The 19428-nt window shown below is 40.0% G+C and overlaps 2 protein-coding genes across 2 annotated transcripts; both read right to left on the minus strand.

Annotated features, from left to right (window-relative positions):
• Positions 1-562: 562 nt before the first annotated feature.
• Positions 563-1728, minus strand: her3 (hairy-related 3). The gene is made up of 4 exons (XM_034538371.1): positions 1566-1728; positions 1346-1441; positions 1124-1205; positions 563-1017 (listed from the first exon to the last, which is right to left on the minus strand). Exons 1-4 carry the CDS (start codon positions 1617-1619, stop codon positions 563-565), a joined length of 687 nt encoding a protein of 228 aa, XP_034394262.1. The 5' UTR covers positions 1620-1728.
• A 9047-nt stretch (positions 1729-10775) lies between these two features.
• On the minus strand, positions 10776-14996 carry LOC117733620 (taste receptor type 1 member 1). Its single transcript, XM_034537400.1, has 6 exons — positions 14818-14996; positions 14228-14525; positions 13329-14057; positions 12819-13025; positions 12377-12497; positions 10776-11704 (listed from the first exon to the last, which is right to left on the minus strand). The coding sequence occupies exons 1-6, from the start codon at positions 14994-14996 to the stop codon at positions 10776-10778; spliced, it is 2463 nt and encodes an 820-aa protein (XP_034393291.1).
• Between the last annotated feature and the right edge of the window lie 4432 nt (positions 14997-19428).

Consider the following 19428-nt stretch of genomic DNA (forward strand, 5'->3'; position numbering starts at 1 on the left):
TTATATGATTCGTAGCCTTGTTATTAAGTGTTATCCATTATTGTGAATACATTCGATGTATTGCAAAAAGTGACACATTAAGTTTGAAAAGATAGCACCAACTCAGTGTTCATATAGTGGTTTATCAAATGTTCAACACAAATTTATAAATGTAAGATTTCGTTTTAATTCCGTACCCACATCTATACTTTCACCATAGGAAAAATGAAACATTTTTAGTGTTTTGAGGCTCCAAAGTCCAGTTATATCATTTTCTTTCAGTTTCCATTCTTTTTAGTTTCTTATAGGCCTACAGGTACCCACAGTCTTTCTTTATATCAATATGACGTAGACATCTGTCTGAGATCAGCTAAATCCGCCGCATATGTAAACGACCCCTTTTCATATACGTGGAAGGTAATTATCTATACCAGCTTCAACAAACAAGACAACACATTATTTCCGTCGTTCATTTTATTAAGAGCATTAAAAATAATATATATACATTGTATAACCTATAATAGCATATTGTGGCAATCTATACAGTGCAATTATGAACATTCAATCGGACACATCAACAGCTTCACCAAGGCCGCCACACATTGCGCTGAGTGTTTGCAACTTCATCCCTGTGACTGGCGGGGTGAAGCTTCTTGTTACTCGAACTTTGTTCGAGAGTATTTAGTTTGGGAGCCGCCTGTTTGGTCCCAGCGTCTCCATTCGGTATTAAGGAAGACGTGCTCGCGCGGTGGGCTTTTAAAGTTTTAGATTTAGCCGTTTTTCTGTCCTCGGGTCCAGCTGCGGGGGGAAGAACCCTCCGCACTTCTTCCCGAGTCTCCGCTCCGTCCGGACCGCTGTCCATGGTGCTGAAGACTTCCTCTCGCCCACGAGAGCGGCAGAGTTTACTGGAGAGCTGCGATAACATCCAGCGGTCGCTCCCGTTTAAGTTGTCTGCCATCAGCAGGTACTGGTTGACGTTTGCCAGGCAGCAGCTGAAACCACTTTGATAGTCAGAAAACTCTGAAGCAGCAGCAGTGCCTGAAAGTAAAGTCAACACATCCAAAGGTAAGACAACATATATAACGTTGTGCGTAAAGCTGGTCTGATGGTCTGGTCTACTGGTCAACATGAGGTTATAACTTACAGCTCTGGATCTTTTGGAGGTTCCTTAGATGTTTCACAGTAAGTTCCAGGATGTCGGCCTTTTCCAGTTTGCGCTTTCGAATCTGAAAATAAAGAGAAGAGATTTCATGCCATGTTCCTGTAGTAATTATAGTATCATTACTTAAACATTAATTAACTGGTCCCAGGTAAAAATATATACAGTATGTGTTTAAAATTCCGAAGGTACACTCTGCATACTTACACTAGTGCTGTAGTAGCTCTCCAGGAGAGATTTTAACTGGTCCAAACATTTGTTTATGCGAGCTCTTCGTTTCTTTTCCATGAGTGGCTTGGATACCTGTAACATGAAGAAATAAAACAGCTGGTAAAATTAATATTCCATACAAGAAACTTCTATAATGCCGTGGTATTTAATTATCGGTTTTTGAATCATGTTTCTCTTCATAAGTTCTTATAAACACCTTGTTTCCAGCGATGGGTTTGGACTTGTCTACACAGTCTGTCGTCGCCACCATTCTGTTATTCCTGGTTTCCTTGAAGTTAATCTCTTTTCCTCTTTGGCGCACGAATGAAGGAGTTGACCCTGAGTGGATTTTTATAGAGACACCCACTTAACATCTCAATGCAAACAGTCCCGCCTGTCTCTTGCGCTCAAATGAGTAACACTGGCGTCATTTGACAGGCAAAACCAACTAGAGGCTTAGATGCCCCACAGAAAAGTGCAATTCTGCGCCGTTTGAAGTATATATTGTAAATTGTTGAATGTTTTGGAATTCCACTCCTTCTTCGTAATGTATTTATTCTACAATTCTTTGAATGCACTAAAAAAAATATTGATAACAAATGCAGGCCTTGCAGACAAGTAGCAGAGGAATAGTCAGACACCACCATGTATATGTTATGCATAAACACGGCGTCCCTTTGGGAAAGAAAGTACTCTGTCTGTCTATTTATCTATAGCTATTGGGATTATTTTGAAGTCAGTTAAACACAAAACATACACAGACCACTAAGTTTCGAAATTGACATACAAGTGCCAGCCGAGAAACAACGTGTGGGGCAAAAAGCTAGGAGAAGCGTAAAAATCATAAACATAATGGGTAATCATAATGGTTCTGCTTGGCGAGCATGCTGTGGGCACTATTGACTCCTGTATTCAATCTTTTATATGTGAGTTTCACGCCACCAGGTCGAAGGCAGCACCGTGGTAATTCCCTGCGTGTCCCCACAACATTTCGATTATCTGGTGGCCACTTGTAGTAAAAGTGTTACACCTGCAACATGTTATTACAACAGTTAAACTATACTTTTTAAGGCAACAGTGCTTTTCTTTTTTTTACACATTAAACGCTAAAGGGGCTCTCTTGTGACTCGAAGACCACAAGAAATGTTGCTAAATTGTTGTTACTTAAGGATTTGTAGACTATTGTGCGTCGCCAGTTTTTGTCTTCATATACCAGGCGCGGTGAGGCACCGAGGAGAATCGCGGGCCGCCCCTTGTCCTCGGTCCTTCGCCTCCCGATTTTCCACACTGCTCCCTGAAAGGAGTGAAGGCTTGGGAAAGTCATACCAGCTGAAACAACGTATTGACTAGACTGCACATCTTGTGCTCACACACAGGACCTATGAACATATAAATGGGGTTGAATTAAGGCTATACCAATTTATGGGATGCTCGATATGTTGGCTGTAGCAGTGTCTGTAAGGTAAATGCGATCATTATAGCCCTAAGTAACTCTATAGATGTGCGATTTGGGCTTACTTGAGTATTTCCAGATGGCAGAAAGTCAGTTTAGATGCTGCGTTTTGACGACACTGAGAAAACCTTTCTTACATTGCCCACGTCTTCCAGCCTGATCCGGTACACAATGCGTGTGCTCAAGGAGGGGCATTTGTATTCACTCTGGGGAGAGCGCGCATGCATGAAAAGAGGCCAGTTTATAGTCGTGCTCCATTGATCTTTTCTTTTGGCATGCTTTGTGACCACAAACGTGTGCGCATCAAAAGATTCCCTCCACTTCTAACGTGAACCAACACAGCTCTTCTCTTCATTCCGCTATGACAAGATAAATATAGACTACGTTTCATTTGATTGTCACAAAACGCCACCCAATGTTCTAGCTCAAACTGCACTATGCTGCAGAATATTGTCGTTTATTAAATTGCACGACATATTTGTAAAAATATATATTTTTTGTTTCAATAGTTAGGACTATATTGTTAGTCTCGAAGAACTAAAGTCTGAAGTGCATAGCGAAAATATAATTAAAATGGACTATTGAAGCACAGGCATGGCAGGCGTGTGTCAGCCACTAATTGCGTAACATTTACCGAGAACTTGCGAGCCACAATTGTGTTGTGAAGCATTTAATCAGTATGAAAGTTGCACGAGGTGCTCTGGTGTAAGTCAGCTTTCTGGTGTCTTTTATCCTCTCTGGACGCTACATTATCTGCGTTTTCACGCTTGGATTTAACACAGCTTTGATTTTAGCATGAAGGCATCGCACCAGTCGCCTGTTTGGTTATTCTGTGCCGCAGAGTAGAGATTTCACCGCTGATTATTCGGTATAATTTCAATTAGTGTTGGCTCTCTGGGGTCTACAGTGAAGGAATGCAGCCAGGCTTTAAAACCGTTTCCCTCCAACCTCACTTATCTCAAGAGTCGTCATCATCTATCCATAAGAATGGCGCAACGAGAAACTTGTGTCCCAAGTGGACATAATAATGCAAGTGCCATTAAATGACAAGTTAAGTGTATGTTTATAAAAGGACCCGCGGGCTCTCGCTCCACTTTCACTTTTCAGCCCCAGGTCATTCATTAACCCTATCGAACCTTTGTCATGGATACATGCCGGCGGGGACCTGACAATGCTGCTATAATAATTGGACTATTGGGGAACTTGTTAACAACAATTAGTGAAGCAATTATGCAATTACTGCAATAAACTATGTTCTTCCCAGGGAAACTGAGACATTTGCAAACCAATGGTTAGGCCGATACCTATATGCAGAAATGCAGAGATCTGCCGATTCGGATACTTTTTTAAAAAAAACAGAAGATGATCATTTCTACCAATAATCTAGATTACAAATAATATAGGCTACTGTGTTTTAGCAACATGGGTGGTTAGTGTAAACTTTCGGCAAAATAAAAAGCATACATTAACGTTATCTGATGTCATCACTTCATTAATGTTCTAATAATTAAAAAATGCCTGTGCTGCGTTACTACGTTGTGGTAAATTGCATTAAAAGGCTATACCATGTCGCGCTGTTAAAATATGCAAACACTGGCCCATAACTTGGCGCATCGTGAGCGGAGCAAATCGATGTACCGCCTTCCATTCAAATGGACCCGATGCAGCCCTGGTGTGACCAACACGCTCATTGTGAGTAACAAGGTCACAGTAAAAGGAGCAGGTACATGAACAGGTGCACTGCAAAAATATTAGAAATATATACAGGACTTTCTGAAAAGCCACGCGACGGACCTGTTGACGAGGCTCTGATCAAACATCAAATAGAAATAGCGTCATGAATTTCTATAGACTGGTCCTCGGGTTATTTAAAGACTTCTTACTTTGGTTTGGGAACACAATGGACGCTGTTTGCCTGTGTGTGCCGGGGTTACCGCATGAAAAGACTAGAGGTGCACATTAACATCGCTTAAGGTTTTCTCAAGGACCGAAATGAACTGGCTGGAAAGTAACTTTATAACTCGCTGGAGGATGAAGCCTTTGTCGAGCTCTGAACTGAAAGAGACAAGTGCCTAACAAAAGGAGAGCGCCATTGTTCAAAACTAAAGCGCATGGGTATTGATGCGCCTTGAATTGCAAAACATCTGCCATTACTCTGAACCACTTGAGCAAGATTTGAATGAGAATAACCAAGCACCCTTTTAGCGCACCGCACTTAGCCGTGCGTAAAACAACAGTTAGGCATATGACCAACGTTGGAATTAAGCATTTTGTTTTAGAGTATAGAAGCATATACAAAACAAACCTCTCAGGAAAGTATTTAGCCTTTTCTCTGTGCCATATTCCCTCAGTGCTGACTCTCACTCCTGATGGATCGACACTGTCGTCTTCCTAAATTAGGCTTATTTATTTACAATATTAATGTTTCTCCGTGCACTGAAATAGTAATGTTGTCTGAATGTAGTACACGTCACCGCCTTTGAGTTTCGGTTTGATGGATTTATAATTTACACATATAGTTATATTGGTTAGATCCATCTCTTACACACAGCCTCATCCATCGTTAGTTTTGAACAATAGCAAACAGGCTAAAAATGAACCCAACTAATTGTCATTGCTGTAAGCGACCCGACTGTATTGACAGTGAAAAGATATTCCGTTCACTCAAACACGAATTCATTTGGTCAATAAATATTCTCTTTGTTGAAAATCAAATTGATATTCTTATCGACAGGACCAACATGTTTTAGTAGTGTTTTAAAGAAATTGCTAAAGTTTGGGAAAATAGGAGTCCAGATATCTCAACACCAGCCTGAACGTGTAGTCTTTCTCTAAAAAAAAGAGAGACAATTTTAAAGGCGAATCCCATATGGCCAACACACACAAATGGCACTTAAAGTGTGTTTTTGCTTTAAGCGTCAAAGGAAGGAAGAGTTGCTGGCCCAGTTTGTTCCCAGGCTTTTCCCCTTTATCTGACCAAAGTGGAAAATTGAAAGGTACAAGTGAAAAGCCAGTGGGCGTTCCTCCGATTTTCCTCGCTCCATATTTTGTAAAACCGAAAATGTGTGCGCTCAGCAGAAATGCCACCTCCATTGGCTTGAACAAAATAACGAAAATAAAAGATACAAATTAAATTAATCAATTATTGAATGCAAAAATGATGCAAAAATGATGCGATAGTGTACGTTTTTTCAATATTTAGATTAATTAGGATTTATAACCCTGACATCTTTAAATAGTGTTTAATCACAAAACTAACACGTGATTACACAAATCTTCAACTCCTGCCCATTTGAGGAATGGGTTGAATTTCCTCGTGACATCGTGTGTGGCGAATGTAACTCTGAAATTGGTATGAAATCGTCAATTTGTTGGTGTCAGCGTTCAACTCTCCAAACGCGCCATATGCCATGCTAAGTGGCAGCATTTACCAATTCGTTCCTAGTTTCACGGTCCATCCTCCCCTTCTCCTTGCCAGGAAACTGAATAGCCACAACAAAATGGCAATTTACCCCTCTGGAATTGTCACATACCCCCTGCTGCAAGGCTCTTTCCGTTTCACTTTGTTGGGCGCCCCAGCCTAACTGTGTCACAGCGTGACACTGACTTTCAAATGGAGGCAGAAAGTGGTCGACCGACAGCACTCAGGTCAGCGTTACTGACGCACCCGTTGTCTCCATGACCTACTGTCAGTGAGTTAACCTGTCAAAAATGACCAAAAACACGTTAGCTTCATGGGCATTATAGCCCGTTTTATTGTTTGACAATTATGAAATAACTAATACAATAGCTTAATGTTGGCCAACGGGCATGGTTGAAAAAAAACATTACATTAATGACTAAATAAATGACATGGCATGCAATCACTGACACAGATATTATTTGAGACAAAACATGTCTCGATTGGATCTGTAAACAAATAATTAATAGAAGAGAAGGTCTTTAGGGTCAACCCGTGGCACACAAAACACCTGACTAGGTCATACTGTCTGTAGAGGCCTTTAGTGCTTCCAAATGAGTCACTGCTGTCCCCCAAAGACATCTATCAGGGTCATCATGGTTCCAATAAGGTGCAGTCTAACTTAATATGTAATTGTTACCGAACTAATGGACTTCCAAGACAGAACAAGAAGGTTAAATAGAAAAAGAACCAACTGTCGGTTAGAGTCCTGCTGGGGCAGCTCCACAGGTGATAATATGCTTTAGTTCAGTGATTCTCAACTGGTGGTTCGCAACCCAAAAGTGTGTCGCGGACCCGATTTCAGGGGGTCGCGGGTGTTGCCTGTGCAAAATAAAATGTTTTTTAAAAAAAAGAAGCGTGTGCTTTTATTTCGAAGCGGATTTGTTATGCAGCGGAGTGCGGTCTATGTACACTCATTAATGCTGCGTTCACACCAAAAGCGAAGCACATTTTCGCGTCGCTTTATGCTACCTTCGCGTTAGAGAGGAGGAGTGGCTTATCGAAGACATAACCACTATTTATGCTTTGGACATGTTGCGGAAGTCCGACAAACGCCGGAACATCAAACATCCTCCTGTCATGGTTCATAATATTATTCGTGAATAAGGCAAACGTTTTCGAGTCTCGTCCTCCACGCTGCCCGGCGGACATGCGCATTACTCGCATCCATAGGCGTCTGTGCATCGACTTAATCACAGCATAACTCCAGACTTTGAGAGTCAGGAACAAAACTATTCCCAGTTCTGTCATTATTAATTCCTCCAAACTCAGTGTTACACCGACGGTTACAGTAAGAGCTGCTTCATTTTCTTCAAAGCACAATGTTTTTCAGTATTTACTGATAAGGTAAACAGAAGAAAAGTTAATTTTGTACATTTTAATCTTTTTGAATTATTATTATTATTATTATTTTGAATTTGTGGATAGAAGCTGCTCCTCAAGACATTTAATTTATTGTCCATTGTTTGTCATAGTGAATCTATGATAACCAAAATATGTACAACATTAATTCATTCATTAGTATTCTGAGCAAAAGTTACATAATTCAAGTCTTTTTTAAACTGCTTCTCAGTAGTTGGACTGTTTATTTTATGTTTGTGCATGAAAGCATGTTGAGTCTGTTACAAAAAGCTGAAGTTACTGAATAGTTATGTATGTTGTTGTATTACATTGAGTTCTTAAGATGCACTTTTTGGTTTTTAATTGACTAAAAGGGAATATTTCTAACTAGTTTCTGTGTGCATATTGTGATATTCTGTACCTCTGTATCTCAGGTTCAAACTGCACCATCTTTTCATGAAATCAATTTGAGAAGTTGAAAATGTTCCTCGATTTGGGTCGCAGGGGTGATGGTCCCACAGCCAGACCAGTTGAGAACCACTGCTTTAGTTTATTGTAAGCGATTTCCAAATCAACGTGCCTAAACACAGGGTTAATTTTTAATTTACAAATGTCAGAGCCAATAAAATTACAGATAATGGCAGTCATCATCAAAGCTGGAAAGGATTTTAATTATCACTTCATACGTCCACACATGGAGACTTGTAATTTGTCCATAAGGGTACAGAAACAAACTGACACAGACAAAAACAAAAATAATGCATACATTACTGAGTATTCATTTATCACTCCAATGTATTGGTTCAGTATGAATTAACGATTACATGTATATTAAAACTGTTGTGAATACTGTTATGAATCAGCAAAACACCCTCCCCACCTCTTTGCACCCATTAAACATGAATCTCAATGCAATAGTTCTTCACTTATATTATTAAGGCTGATTTTGCATTCAAAGCTTAATTCACATCATCTATATTGTTTTGAAAGCTCTCATGGATAATATGGCTTAAAGAGCGGGGGGACATAACGGTAGTGTATGTTCATTATCACACTTTGATTTTGATGAATAATGACATTAGATGATTAATGAAGTATAACGGTGGAACATGTCTTGCCCGTAGACAGCATCACTGTGAAGTGGTGCCATCATGTGGTGAGATTGTTGTTACAGCAACTTCACAGGGGCTGTTTAATAGTGTATAACTTCAAAAGATGTCGAAGCAAGAATTCAACACTACAACATGTTTATATACAATATAAGCACATATTCTTTGATACACTAGGAGTAAGAATAACAAAATATTGACAATAGAGGAAACTTAAGACGTACACGTATATTTAAGATCAAGCAGTATAACTATAGCACATTTAAAATATAGCTTACATTTAATCGTACAGTTGTATTACGCGTTAAAAATCCATATGCTAATAACATTATAGGCACATTCTCTTGTATTTAAGTGCAAAGAAAAAAGTCAACCGCGCCAGGAAGTCTTTGGGTCCTCCAACACATTCATACATTTCAGTTTTATGGATACTTCTTTCAATGTTGAATGAATTGCACCGCATTCGGTCGAGTTCAATACAATTATAGATTGATTAGATACCTTGTTCAACTCCTCCTGTTGTGGTCCTCTTTACACCTACAAACTCCAGAAAATTTCACCAATGTTTACTAGCATTTGTGTAACCACACCCCTTTGTTATACATCACAAGTTAACAAGGTAACATAATCAGGTAACTATTTATTGTTACTGGTGTTTTCCCCAAAAGTAATGAAAAATATATTTAGGCCCAATGGTCTTCTATATTAAGTAATCTTATTCTGGTTCAGATGAAAACATAAGCTCATGCTGTATCTAGTGTCTCTCTGTGACTGACACCATGGCTTGCTCCAGTCTACTGTCATGATTCACTGAGATTCTGCTTTCAAACATAATAATAATAATAATAATAATAATACATTTAATTTATATAGCGCTTTTCATAATACTCAAAGACACTTCACATAATTAAAACATCCTAAAAGCTAAAAATAAATAAATAAGAATAGCTAAAATACAGGTAAAAACAAATAAAACAAATAAATAGGGACTTTGAGTCGCAATCACACATTAAAAGCAGTTCTGAACAGGTGGGTTTTGATTTGCGATTTGAATGAGGAAAGATCGGTGCAGTCTCGGATGAGTTTTGGGGAGAGAGTTCCAGAGGGAGGGGGCAGATATGGAGAAGGCTCTGTCACCCCACGTCTGGTGCTTGGTCCTATGTGGGATGGACAGGAGGTCGGCATCAGAGGAGCGGAGCTGACGGGATGGAGTGTGGTGGTGGAGCAGGTCGGTGAGGTAGGAGGGGGCCTGATTATGGAGGGCTTTGTGAGTGAGGAGAAGGATTTTGTATTGGATCCGTTGTGGGACGGGGAGCCAGTGAAGGCTCTGGAGAACAGGGGTGATGTGATCACGGGAACGGGAGTGGGTGAGCAGGCGAGCAGCAGAGTTCTGGATGTATTGGAGTTTGTTTAGGATTTTGGAAGATGTGCCATAAAGAATACTATTGCAATAGTCAATTCTGGAGGTGATGAAGGCGTGGATTAAAGTTTCAGCAGCAGATGAGGAAAGAGATGGGCGGAGACGGGCAATGTTTTTTAGGTGGAAGAAGGAGGTTCTGGTGATTTGTTTGATGTGATGTTCAAATGAGAGGTTGCTGTCAAACATGACTCCGAGGTTGCGAATGTGAGGGGAGGGAGACAGAGTGGAGTTGTCAATGGTGAGGCAGAAGTTGTGACTGGTTTTGGTGAGTGATTTGGGGCCGATGATGATCATATCCGATTTATCACAGTTGAGTTTGAGAAAGTTGGTTTGCATCCATGATTTAATGTCAGTGAGGCAGTTGGTCAGAGTGGAGTGAGTAGTAGTGGTAATGGCTTTTGTGGAGATGTAGAGCTGGACATCATCAGCGTAAACCAATAAACCAAAGTGGTTCTTGCTCATTTCAAGTTTTTTTTTATTTATATAGTTCTCAAAATAAGAATAAACAATAAAAAAAGCATAAAGCATTAGTTTATAACTCTTGGAAAAAGTAATAAAGACAGAGATTATAAATGTACTCTCAAAGGCAAAATTATTAACAGAAGACGTGAGGCGCATCTGCTTTTCTGTCTATAGAGAAGCTGCTACTGGCTAATTGTTTTGGTATAATTCTGTATGAGACCTTGAAAGTACTCATTGGTATTTCTGTGGGGTTGAAAAATGATGATGTAGCATTTTGGGAAGAAATACCACAACAGAAAGGAGTAGAGACTGGAGAGTACAGCCAGGGCGTTGAGTGTTTGGATGTACTTGCCATGGTAAAGTAAGTACTCAGTGGCAAAGATGACCCAGGTGAGGATCAGCAGCAGCAGGCAGAAAGTTATTGCTTTGGCTTCATTGTAATTTTTAGGGAGGTCTTTTCCCATGTAGGAGAAAATAAAGCAAAGAGAGCACAAAGATAAAAGTAAAATCACAGGACCAGAGGATGTTACAAGATTAATATCACAACCAAGTATGATTTTGTCTGGGTACTCGAGTGTGTCATTGTAGGGCTTGGGAGGGGCAAAAGCATAGCCAAAAAGAAGGAGGAGTGCCTGAGTAACAAATGCCACAGTGATGACCAGCCATTGTCCATGATATTTCATCCACCAACTATGGAGCTTGGGGAACTTGGCGGCCATTTTAAAAACACAAACAATTTGAAAAGAGCGCACCACAAAACATGCGAGACAAACCGTGTAAAACAAGAGAAATGGTAAGAACCTTAAGATACAAGAGGAAGTGGTTGGCTTACCAAAGTAAAAGAACACACTGAGACTACACAGACTAAGGCAGCTAAAAATTAGGAAGCACATTGGTCCCCCAGCAGATCTGACAACAGGTGTATTGTAGTTGATGGCAAAGAGAGCGGACATGGCTAGTGTGAGGCCCACCAAGACCCAGGCTCCGACCATGATCATTATAGCCCCGCTGTCTGTGAATGGGACGTACTCCACCACCCGCAGATTACATGATGTACTTCCTGGTGCAGACCATTCAGTTTCCTTACAGTTGATGCACTTGTAGGAATCCTCTGTTCAACATGAGAGAAGGATAGATTTACAACAAAGTTAAGGTTACTGAGCTAAAATTACGGTTGACACAAAATATCAGACGGCTGAGGTCGTTACACTTTTTCCTCTTTTACACTTTTTTATACGTTTACCTGCAATAATGTAGGGATCCTCTGTTAAAGTCAAGGATGTTGCATGATGGTACACAGACTATAGCTTTTAGTCTTCTTACCACCCAAAGCCCTACACAGCCCTATAACATTACATGTCATCATTCATCCATTCGCACACATTTATAAACCGCATGCACAGCCTGCAGGAGCAATTTTTGTGTGTCTTGCTCAAGAACACATCGCCATGGACTAACGGCGCCGGGGATCAAACTGACGATCCTATGATTGTAGGATGGACCGACCGGCTCTACCTGCTCTACCACTGAGGCACAGTCACCTCAAGATAAAAGGACATAGTCCATGTGATCCATAAGGAAAAAGCAAAACCTTTCAAAGTCATCTTTTACTTATTAGGGTTTAGATTAGATGTAATTTCATTGGTCAGAGGAGTGGAGATCAAATCCTATACAGATCTGTCCAACTAACATACAATTAAACCCTATCGGAAAAAATGCTTCACACAAATCTGTAATTACCTCTAATCATGGCCACTGTTTTTACTAATGTTCTTCATCTCACCTGTGATGTTGATGTAAGTTCCATTTGAACAGATTTGACAATTGAAGCAGCATTTGTGGATTCCATCTTCTTCTTTTGCAAATCCGACATCACATTCCGGGGAACACAGTGAAGTAGGCACCTGTACACAACAATTTTAGATAAGGGAAGAAAAGAGAATACTGTGAGTGATGGAGGTAAACAAAAGGGGAGTGACTGTCACAACAGTATTTACAACCTTTACATTTCTCAACAGTATTTGTTCAGTGACAACATCCTGGCACTCAACCACCACGCCCTGCTTATTTCCTTGATTATCCACTGTCATTGTTGTTAACAATTCTTTGTTTTGCATACACATGCACACACCCATGTAGAAGGGAGGAAAGAGAAAACAATGCATTTTAATCATCATACTTTTTTAAGTCTCAACACCACCCATAATGAGAACAATTTGACTTACTTCTCCTTCTGTGTACCACTGAATGTTGGTGTTGTTGATATAAAAATGGACTGATGGGTGAAATCTATAGGAGCCAATCTTCTCTGCATCACCACTGTGGTTCCAGAAAACTATATAATAGGAGCCGAACTCTGGGTCACCATTCTCATAGAATTTGATACGTTGATTTAAAAGTGTAAAGTTTGACTTCTTCAGCTCTGCTAGAACCTGATGTGGGTACACAAAGTTAAAATGACCATTACTTGATTTGATTTCACACTGATCAAATAAGTTGTTAAAATAAGGCCAGCTGCTCTTTCTCATTGGAATTTATTCGGTACATTGTAGACTATTCCTGTCTCTCAAATGTCTTTCCTGAGATTCAAATGCCAGGAAACTGTAAATATACTTTTAGTTTTACATATGTGATGACAAAACACAAGTGGCCAATATTTAAAATTATGATAGACTTCCATCATTCTATCGGTTAAAGCTGTTATAAATATAAATGTGAAAAATTATAAAACTTACCATATATGGGTGCACTGTAATATTGCCATTACATTCATCAACTCCACATCGCAAGGTGTTGTGTAAGGCATGAGCGATGGCATATACAGCAGAATAAACAGGAAAATTATAAGATGGGTCCACAGTGAGGATTTCTTCTGCACTCAAGCTGCTGCAGTAGTTGCAAACCTGATTACAAAACGCATTTTGTTCTGCATTTTTACAATGAGTCTGGTTTTTGGAAGAATAAATAAAATCACTGAAACCAGGTATTGTCACCACTGGCTGAGACACTCCAAGGACAGTTCCAATATTTTGGATTCCTTTCTCTTTGCGAAGCCTTTTGTTTAAGGACCAGTTGTCCCCAGCTATCCACACTTTGTTGGTGACATTTAGTTTTATTGCTGATATAATGAGAGTTTCAGCAGTTATTTTTGGAACAAAACCAACGATGATGTGTATCCTCTGTGCCTCTATCTGTTTGAACATTAGTGGGTAATCTGTATTGTTGTTGAGTATTCCGGTGTATGCCAGGCAAATCTCTGTATCTTTAATCCTCTTTGTGAATAAATCTCGTCCGTCTTCACCAAAAGCGTTATCACTGTAAAGAAAAGCAACCCAGCGCCATTTGAAGTGTTGCACAATGTTGACAACCACTTCAATTATGTTTTTATTGGAATGCACTGTTCGTAGGAAAGAGGGAAATGTTTCTTTCTTGTCAAGGGCAGAGTAGGTAGCTCCATAACTGACCTGATAAAGGGGCGATAGAGAAATTGTCATCATTTTCAGCAACAATATATTCTCAAATGTAACATTTGAAGTTGTTTCAATATTAAAAACATTTTTTAAAATGTTAATACCTTAGTTTAAATGACTGATTTTATCGGGGAATGTTAAAACACAATAGTTGTCAAACTTACCATAGGAATGAGATCCATCATGAACAGCGGGGCCACAGTCAGGACCTGAGTGCTCGTAAAAGGGCCGACCACCGCCATCACTTTGGACACATTCCTGTGTGCTTTGCCCCAAGGCTGGATCATGCCATCGACTGAGAGGAGTTTAAAAATGCCTGGAAAACTGTGTGTATCTGAGCAGTGGTCAAATATATCATAGCCCAGAGAGACATTTGGCAGGAGGTTTGTGGAGTTATTGATTTCCTCTACAGAGAATCTCATCAACTGAAACTTCTGATAACTTGACAGAATCAAGGGTTGACTGAGAACAGAGGAAGGACAACAGGAAAATAGGATTAACTTTCAGTTAACATTATTAGTCTTCAGACCTCTGACCATATTATATGGAAACTATGAAAGGGGATTTTTATGGAACAAGGACTAAAGTTAGATTTAATGTGACGTTGATAATTTAGCAATTATTGGATTAAGTTGAGGGGCTATCCATTACCACTGACACAGCATTCAAAGTTAGGATCTTAAATGTTACTTTAAGAGTTTGTCATTAGTTTCAAATTGATCAGTTATTTACCCAGATATATTATGGAACTCACCTGGAGCAGTCGATGGCTTCGGGTCTGTCATGATACATGGTGACACTTTGATGAATATCAAAAACTCCACCTAACAAATAATCTCCATCCAGCTGAAACTCTGAGGCTGGGACAGTGCATTGACTCAAGGCATGTAGAAAAGGTCCCAGAAGACACAGAGAAGCAAGAACATGTTTCATTGTTGTAATGACCTTTTAGCAATCTGATGTTATTGCACCCTCAACCTTTTATTAAACAATGTGATGCTTATAACCACAAACTCCCAGTGTTTATTTCCATGCACTTGGAAATGCATGACAGCAGATGTCATAAATGAATACCTGTAATTGGTTGGAGAAGAATACACAAATCAGTATGCAAAAAATATCTAAGCTGCACAGACACCGCAATGATTACTCAGAGTTGAACAGTATTAAGATCAAGTACATATGAATGAAATGGTGCTACTTGATCCTTCCTTTAGCCGAGATGACAAATGCACCATTTACAGTGCCACAACAGGTTTGTAAACCTTCCCGAATGTTCTCTATTTCTGCATATGTGATCAGATCCAGATTGAAATCCCAAAACTAGATAAAGGGCACAGTTAAACAAATAATACATAAATAATCATACTTAATCATTTAGCAACATTTTAGTTTGGTTTAGCGGCCCTTTCCCTATTGAAAGACTAAGACCTGAAGAAGGTCAAAGCAGTTAGGCGTGGCACCCAGTGGTGTTGGACAAAGGGGAATTTACCCAATAGGATAGTAACATGGACAGAGTTGTAGCATCTCATTCTTCCTTCCATCAATATTACAAACTCTTCCCTCATCAGCACACGGACAGGGACTGTCATAGGATCCCAGCTGTAAACATATTGACAGGGTGTGAAACAGCTTTAACCCAGTGCCAATATCGAGGGTTCCACGACATGGTCTTGTTTGCACATTAAAATGTGAGAGATGGATAAAGAACGTTAGCTTAACTAGACCAGACCTCTTTGTTTAGAAGGGAACCAAGTATGTCCCACAGATCTAAACCCAGTCTACAGCAAATGGCCAGGTCAAATGGGATGAGGTTAAAATAAGTTATAGAAGACATTCTGAACAAGAATATAGCAGCACAGACATATCGTTGCTATGTACAGATACACACTATTGGTGTCACAGTTGGCCCTATCAGCACTGTTGTCGTTGTTAGCGCTGTTAGTTGCACCGCTATCCGCCACCATTTCGGCTCAGTTCCCTCCATGTTAGCTTGTGATGTCGGAGAGCTGTTTGTTTGAGTCTGGCCCGGTATTACGTCCTCCACACAGCCTTCACCATAGAGTTCCTTTAAGGGGGTTGGAGGGAAGCAGCATTTCCCAGATGTGGTCCATACTTTGCTGTGTCCAGATATTGTATATGCAAGATAAGATAATTCTTGCCTCGTCAAAGGCCCAGATTGGGAAGTTCCTTTCTGTGTCTGTCCCTCTTTTGATTTCACCTTCTTGACCTCTAGCACACAGGCCCAGTACTCAAGAGGACACATTATTACACATAACGTGTGAAAGTCAGGCAAGGTTTTATGCAAACTGTCACTAGTTGACACAGAGACATGTGGCCTTGATCAGTGGGCAAACAATTAGAAGGTTTCTCCTCGATAACCTTTTTTTTTTTTTTACAGTGGCTTAAACTGCTCAAAGCTGTGTCACAATAATAAATGCCTGTCAAAGTGAAATTCTTTGAAGACTAATGAAAGGTTTTATTATTGAATACAAGTTTTACTCGAGAGATTATTTGTGGATGACAGGGAGGAAGTCAAGATGAATTTGCTTGTAGCACACGGCCACAAGCAAATGCACCCACATTTATTCATAAATTTAACCAGGTATCGTTGGTTTATGCTAACATGCTACATCCTCTCACAAATAAGCTCTGCATGACTTAAGCTTTGGCCACACAGTTCCTTTGAAAAGAGATCATTTGCATCACTCTTTGGATGATAATGATAGATGGCTGGGCCATGAGCCAGAGACTCACCAAAGTTTGAATTCAGGCAACCTGTTGATGCAAAGAGTGAAACTCCTGGTTCTGCTAAGGGATGGGCCCTCATCTACAGGACAGATATAGTTTATCTGGTGATGTCGTGGTTAACAAAAATCATTTTATCGAAGCCACATTAGGGGAGTAAATAAGCTTACAATAGGTTTCGGTGAACAGATCACTTGTGGCCAGTACTGTGACATTTAATTAAAAAGTTAGTATCTTTGTATACGTATTTCCCTTTTTTTTATCAGTTTATATCCATCTCAATCGTAAATGACACATTTCATTTCAAGTTCATGCTCAAACTGCAAATGGTAGCAAGGAAATAAATGTGGCCTTGATACTCATCTTCAAGTGCAAAGGTTTAGGAGCATCTCATGACCATTTATGTATTCAGAATTTAGGTAAGCCCTAACCCTTATGTTATATGCCTTGTCTTTCTTTGCCTGAATGACCAATAAAGACAGATGATCTGATGGCCACCTTCCCAAATATGGTCAGGTTACACTGGAAACAATTTTACAAAAATACAATAATAAGCTTACATTGCGACACTACACAGTGGCTATATGTCGTTAGGAAAGCAAACCTATAATTAGAGACCTTGTTGTGATGTCGTAACGCCAGATCGGGCAAGGGGCGTCTAGTGCCCCACTTCCTGACCCCCATACTTCAGTCGCCCTTGCTCGGACCGCACTCATCTTCAAACTCTGCGATGACAGACTATAAACACCTGGCGAAGTAGTCACAACCGCCCGATACAGTAGGTGTCTTCAGGACCACATTGGGCCATGATGACTCACACACAGAATCACAACGTGAAAACAACACCGGTTGGTAATCAGTTGGTAGAGAGGCAAAATTCATATATTTTTAAAAGAAACTCACAAAATCCTAAACATATCTAGTCTTCTTGTAACTATCACTCCCTTGCATAAAGCAGGGATTTCATTAAAGCTGTATTACTGTATAATGACGACATTAGAATAAGTAATTACAGGACTGATACAATTGGAAAATATTACATGATGGAGAATACAGTGCGTGTGTATAAATAAGTACACTTTGAAAATGAAGTGGTTCGAGGGTAGAGGCTTTAATCTTACTGGGGCAACCCATTTCAAATGTGTACAGCATGTTCCATTTGGACTTATATGAAAGAAAAATATTTAACAGTGCAACAAACATTACATTGCGATATAATCACATTGTATTTATAAAAATGGAGCATCCATATGTCACATATCACATATTGATACATACATGGAGAAAAGATGGAAGCATACAAAAGGGATACGTAGCCTGACGGTATGCACCCTGATATTTATCTCAACAGAAAACATATTTCGCAGTGTGCCTGTAGCCTAGCCTAGTTGATCCATTTATTTACTTTTTATTGTCACCACAGCATTCAATCAGCACTGTTCAATCTTAATTGTACCAATGAATCTGAGCATGCCAGTCATGCTCTCACACCAACAAGGTATGAACACGACATGACAGGATATGACACAACGTGACTGGACATGTGACAGGATAAGACATGATGTGACAGGATAAGACATGATCTCACATGACGTGACAGGATAAGACATGATGTGACAGGATAAGACATGATGTGACAGGATAAGACATGACGTGACAGGATAAGACATGATGTGACAGGATAAGACATGACGTGACAGGATAAGACATGACGTGACAGGATAAGACATGATGTGACAGGATAAGACATGATGTGACAGGATAAGACATGATGTGACAGGATAAGACATGATGTGACAGGATAAGACATGACGTGACAGGATAAGACATGATGTGACAGGATAAGACATGACGTGACAGGATAAGACATGATCTCACATGACGTGACAGGATAAGACATGATGTGACAGGATAAGACATGACGTGACAGGATAAGACATGATGTGACAGGATAAGACATGACGTGACAGGATAAGACATGATGTGACAGGATAAGACATGATGTGACAGGATAAGACATGACGTGACAGGATAAGACATGATCTCACATGACGTGACAGGATAAGACATGACGTGACAGGATAAGACATGATCTCACATGACGTGACAGGATAAGACATGATGTGACAGGATAAGACATGATCTCACATGACGTGACAGGATAAGACATGATGTGACAGGATAAGACATGACGTGACAGGATAAGACATGACGTGACAGGATAAGACATGACGTGACAGGATAAGACATGATGTGACAGGATAAGACATGACGTGACAGGATAAGACATGTGACAGGATAAGACATGATCTCACATGACGTGACAGGATAAGACATGATGTGACAGGATAAGACATGACGTCACAGGATAAGACATGACGTGACAGGATAAGACATGACGTGACAGGATAAGACATGACGTCACAGGATAAGACATGATGTGACAGGATAAGACATGATGTGACAGGATAAGACATGACGTGACAGGATAAGACATGATCTCACATGACGTGACAGGATAAGACATGATCTCACATGACGTGACAGGAGAAGACATGACGTGACAGGAGAAGACATGACGTGACAGGATAAGACATGATGTGACAGGTTAAGACAT

The sequence above is a fragment of the Cyclopterus lumpus genome, chromosome 7 (assembly GCF_009769545.1).
Source record: "Cyclopterus lumpus isolate fCycLum1 chromosome 7, fCycLum1.pri, whole genome shotgun sequence".
In the NCBI taxonomy this organism is placed as follows: Eukaryota; Metazoa; Chordata; class Actinopteri; order Perciformes; family Cyclopteridae; genus Cyclopterus; species Cyclopterus lumpus.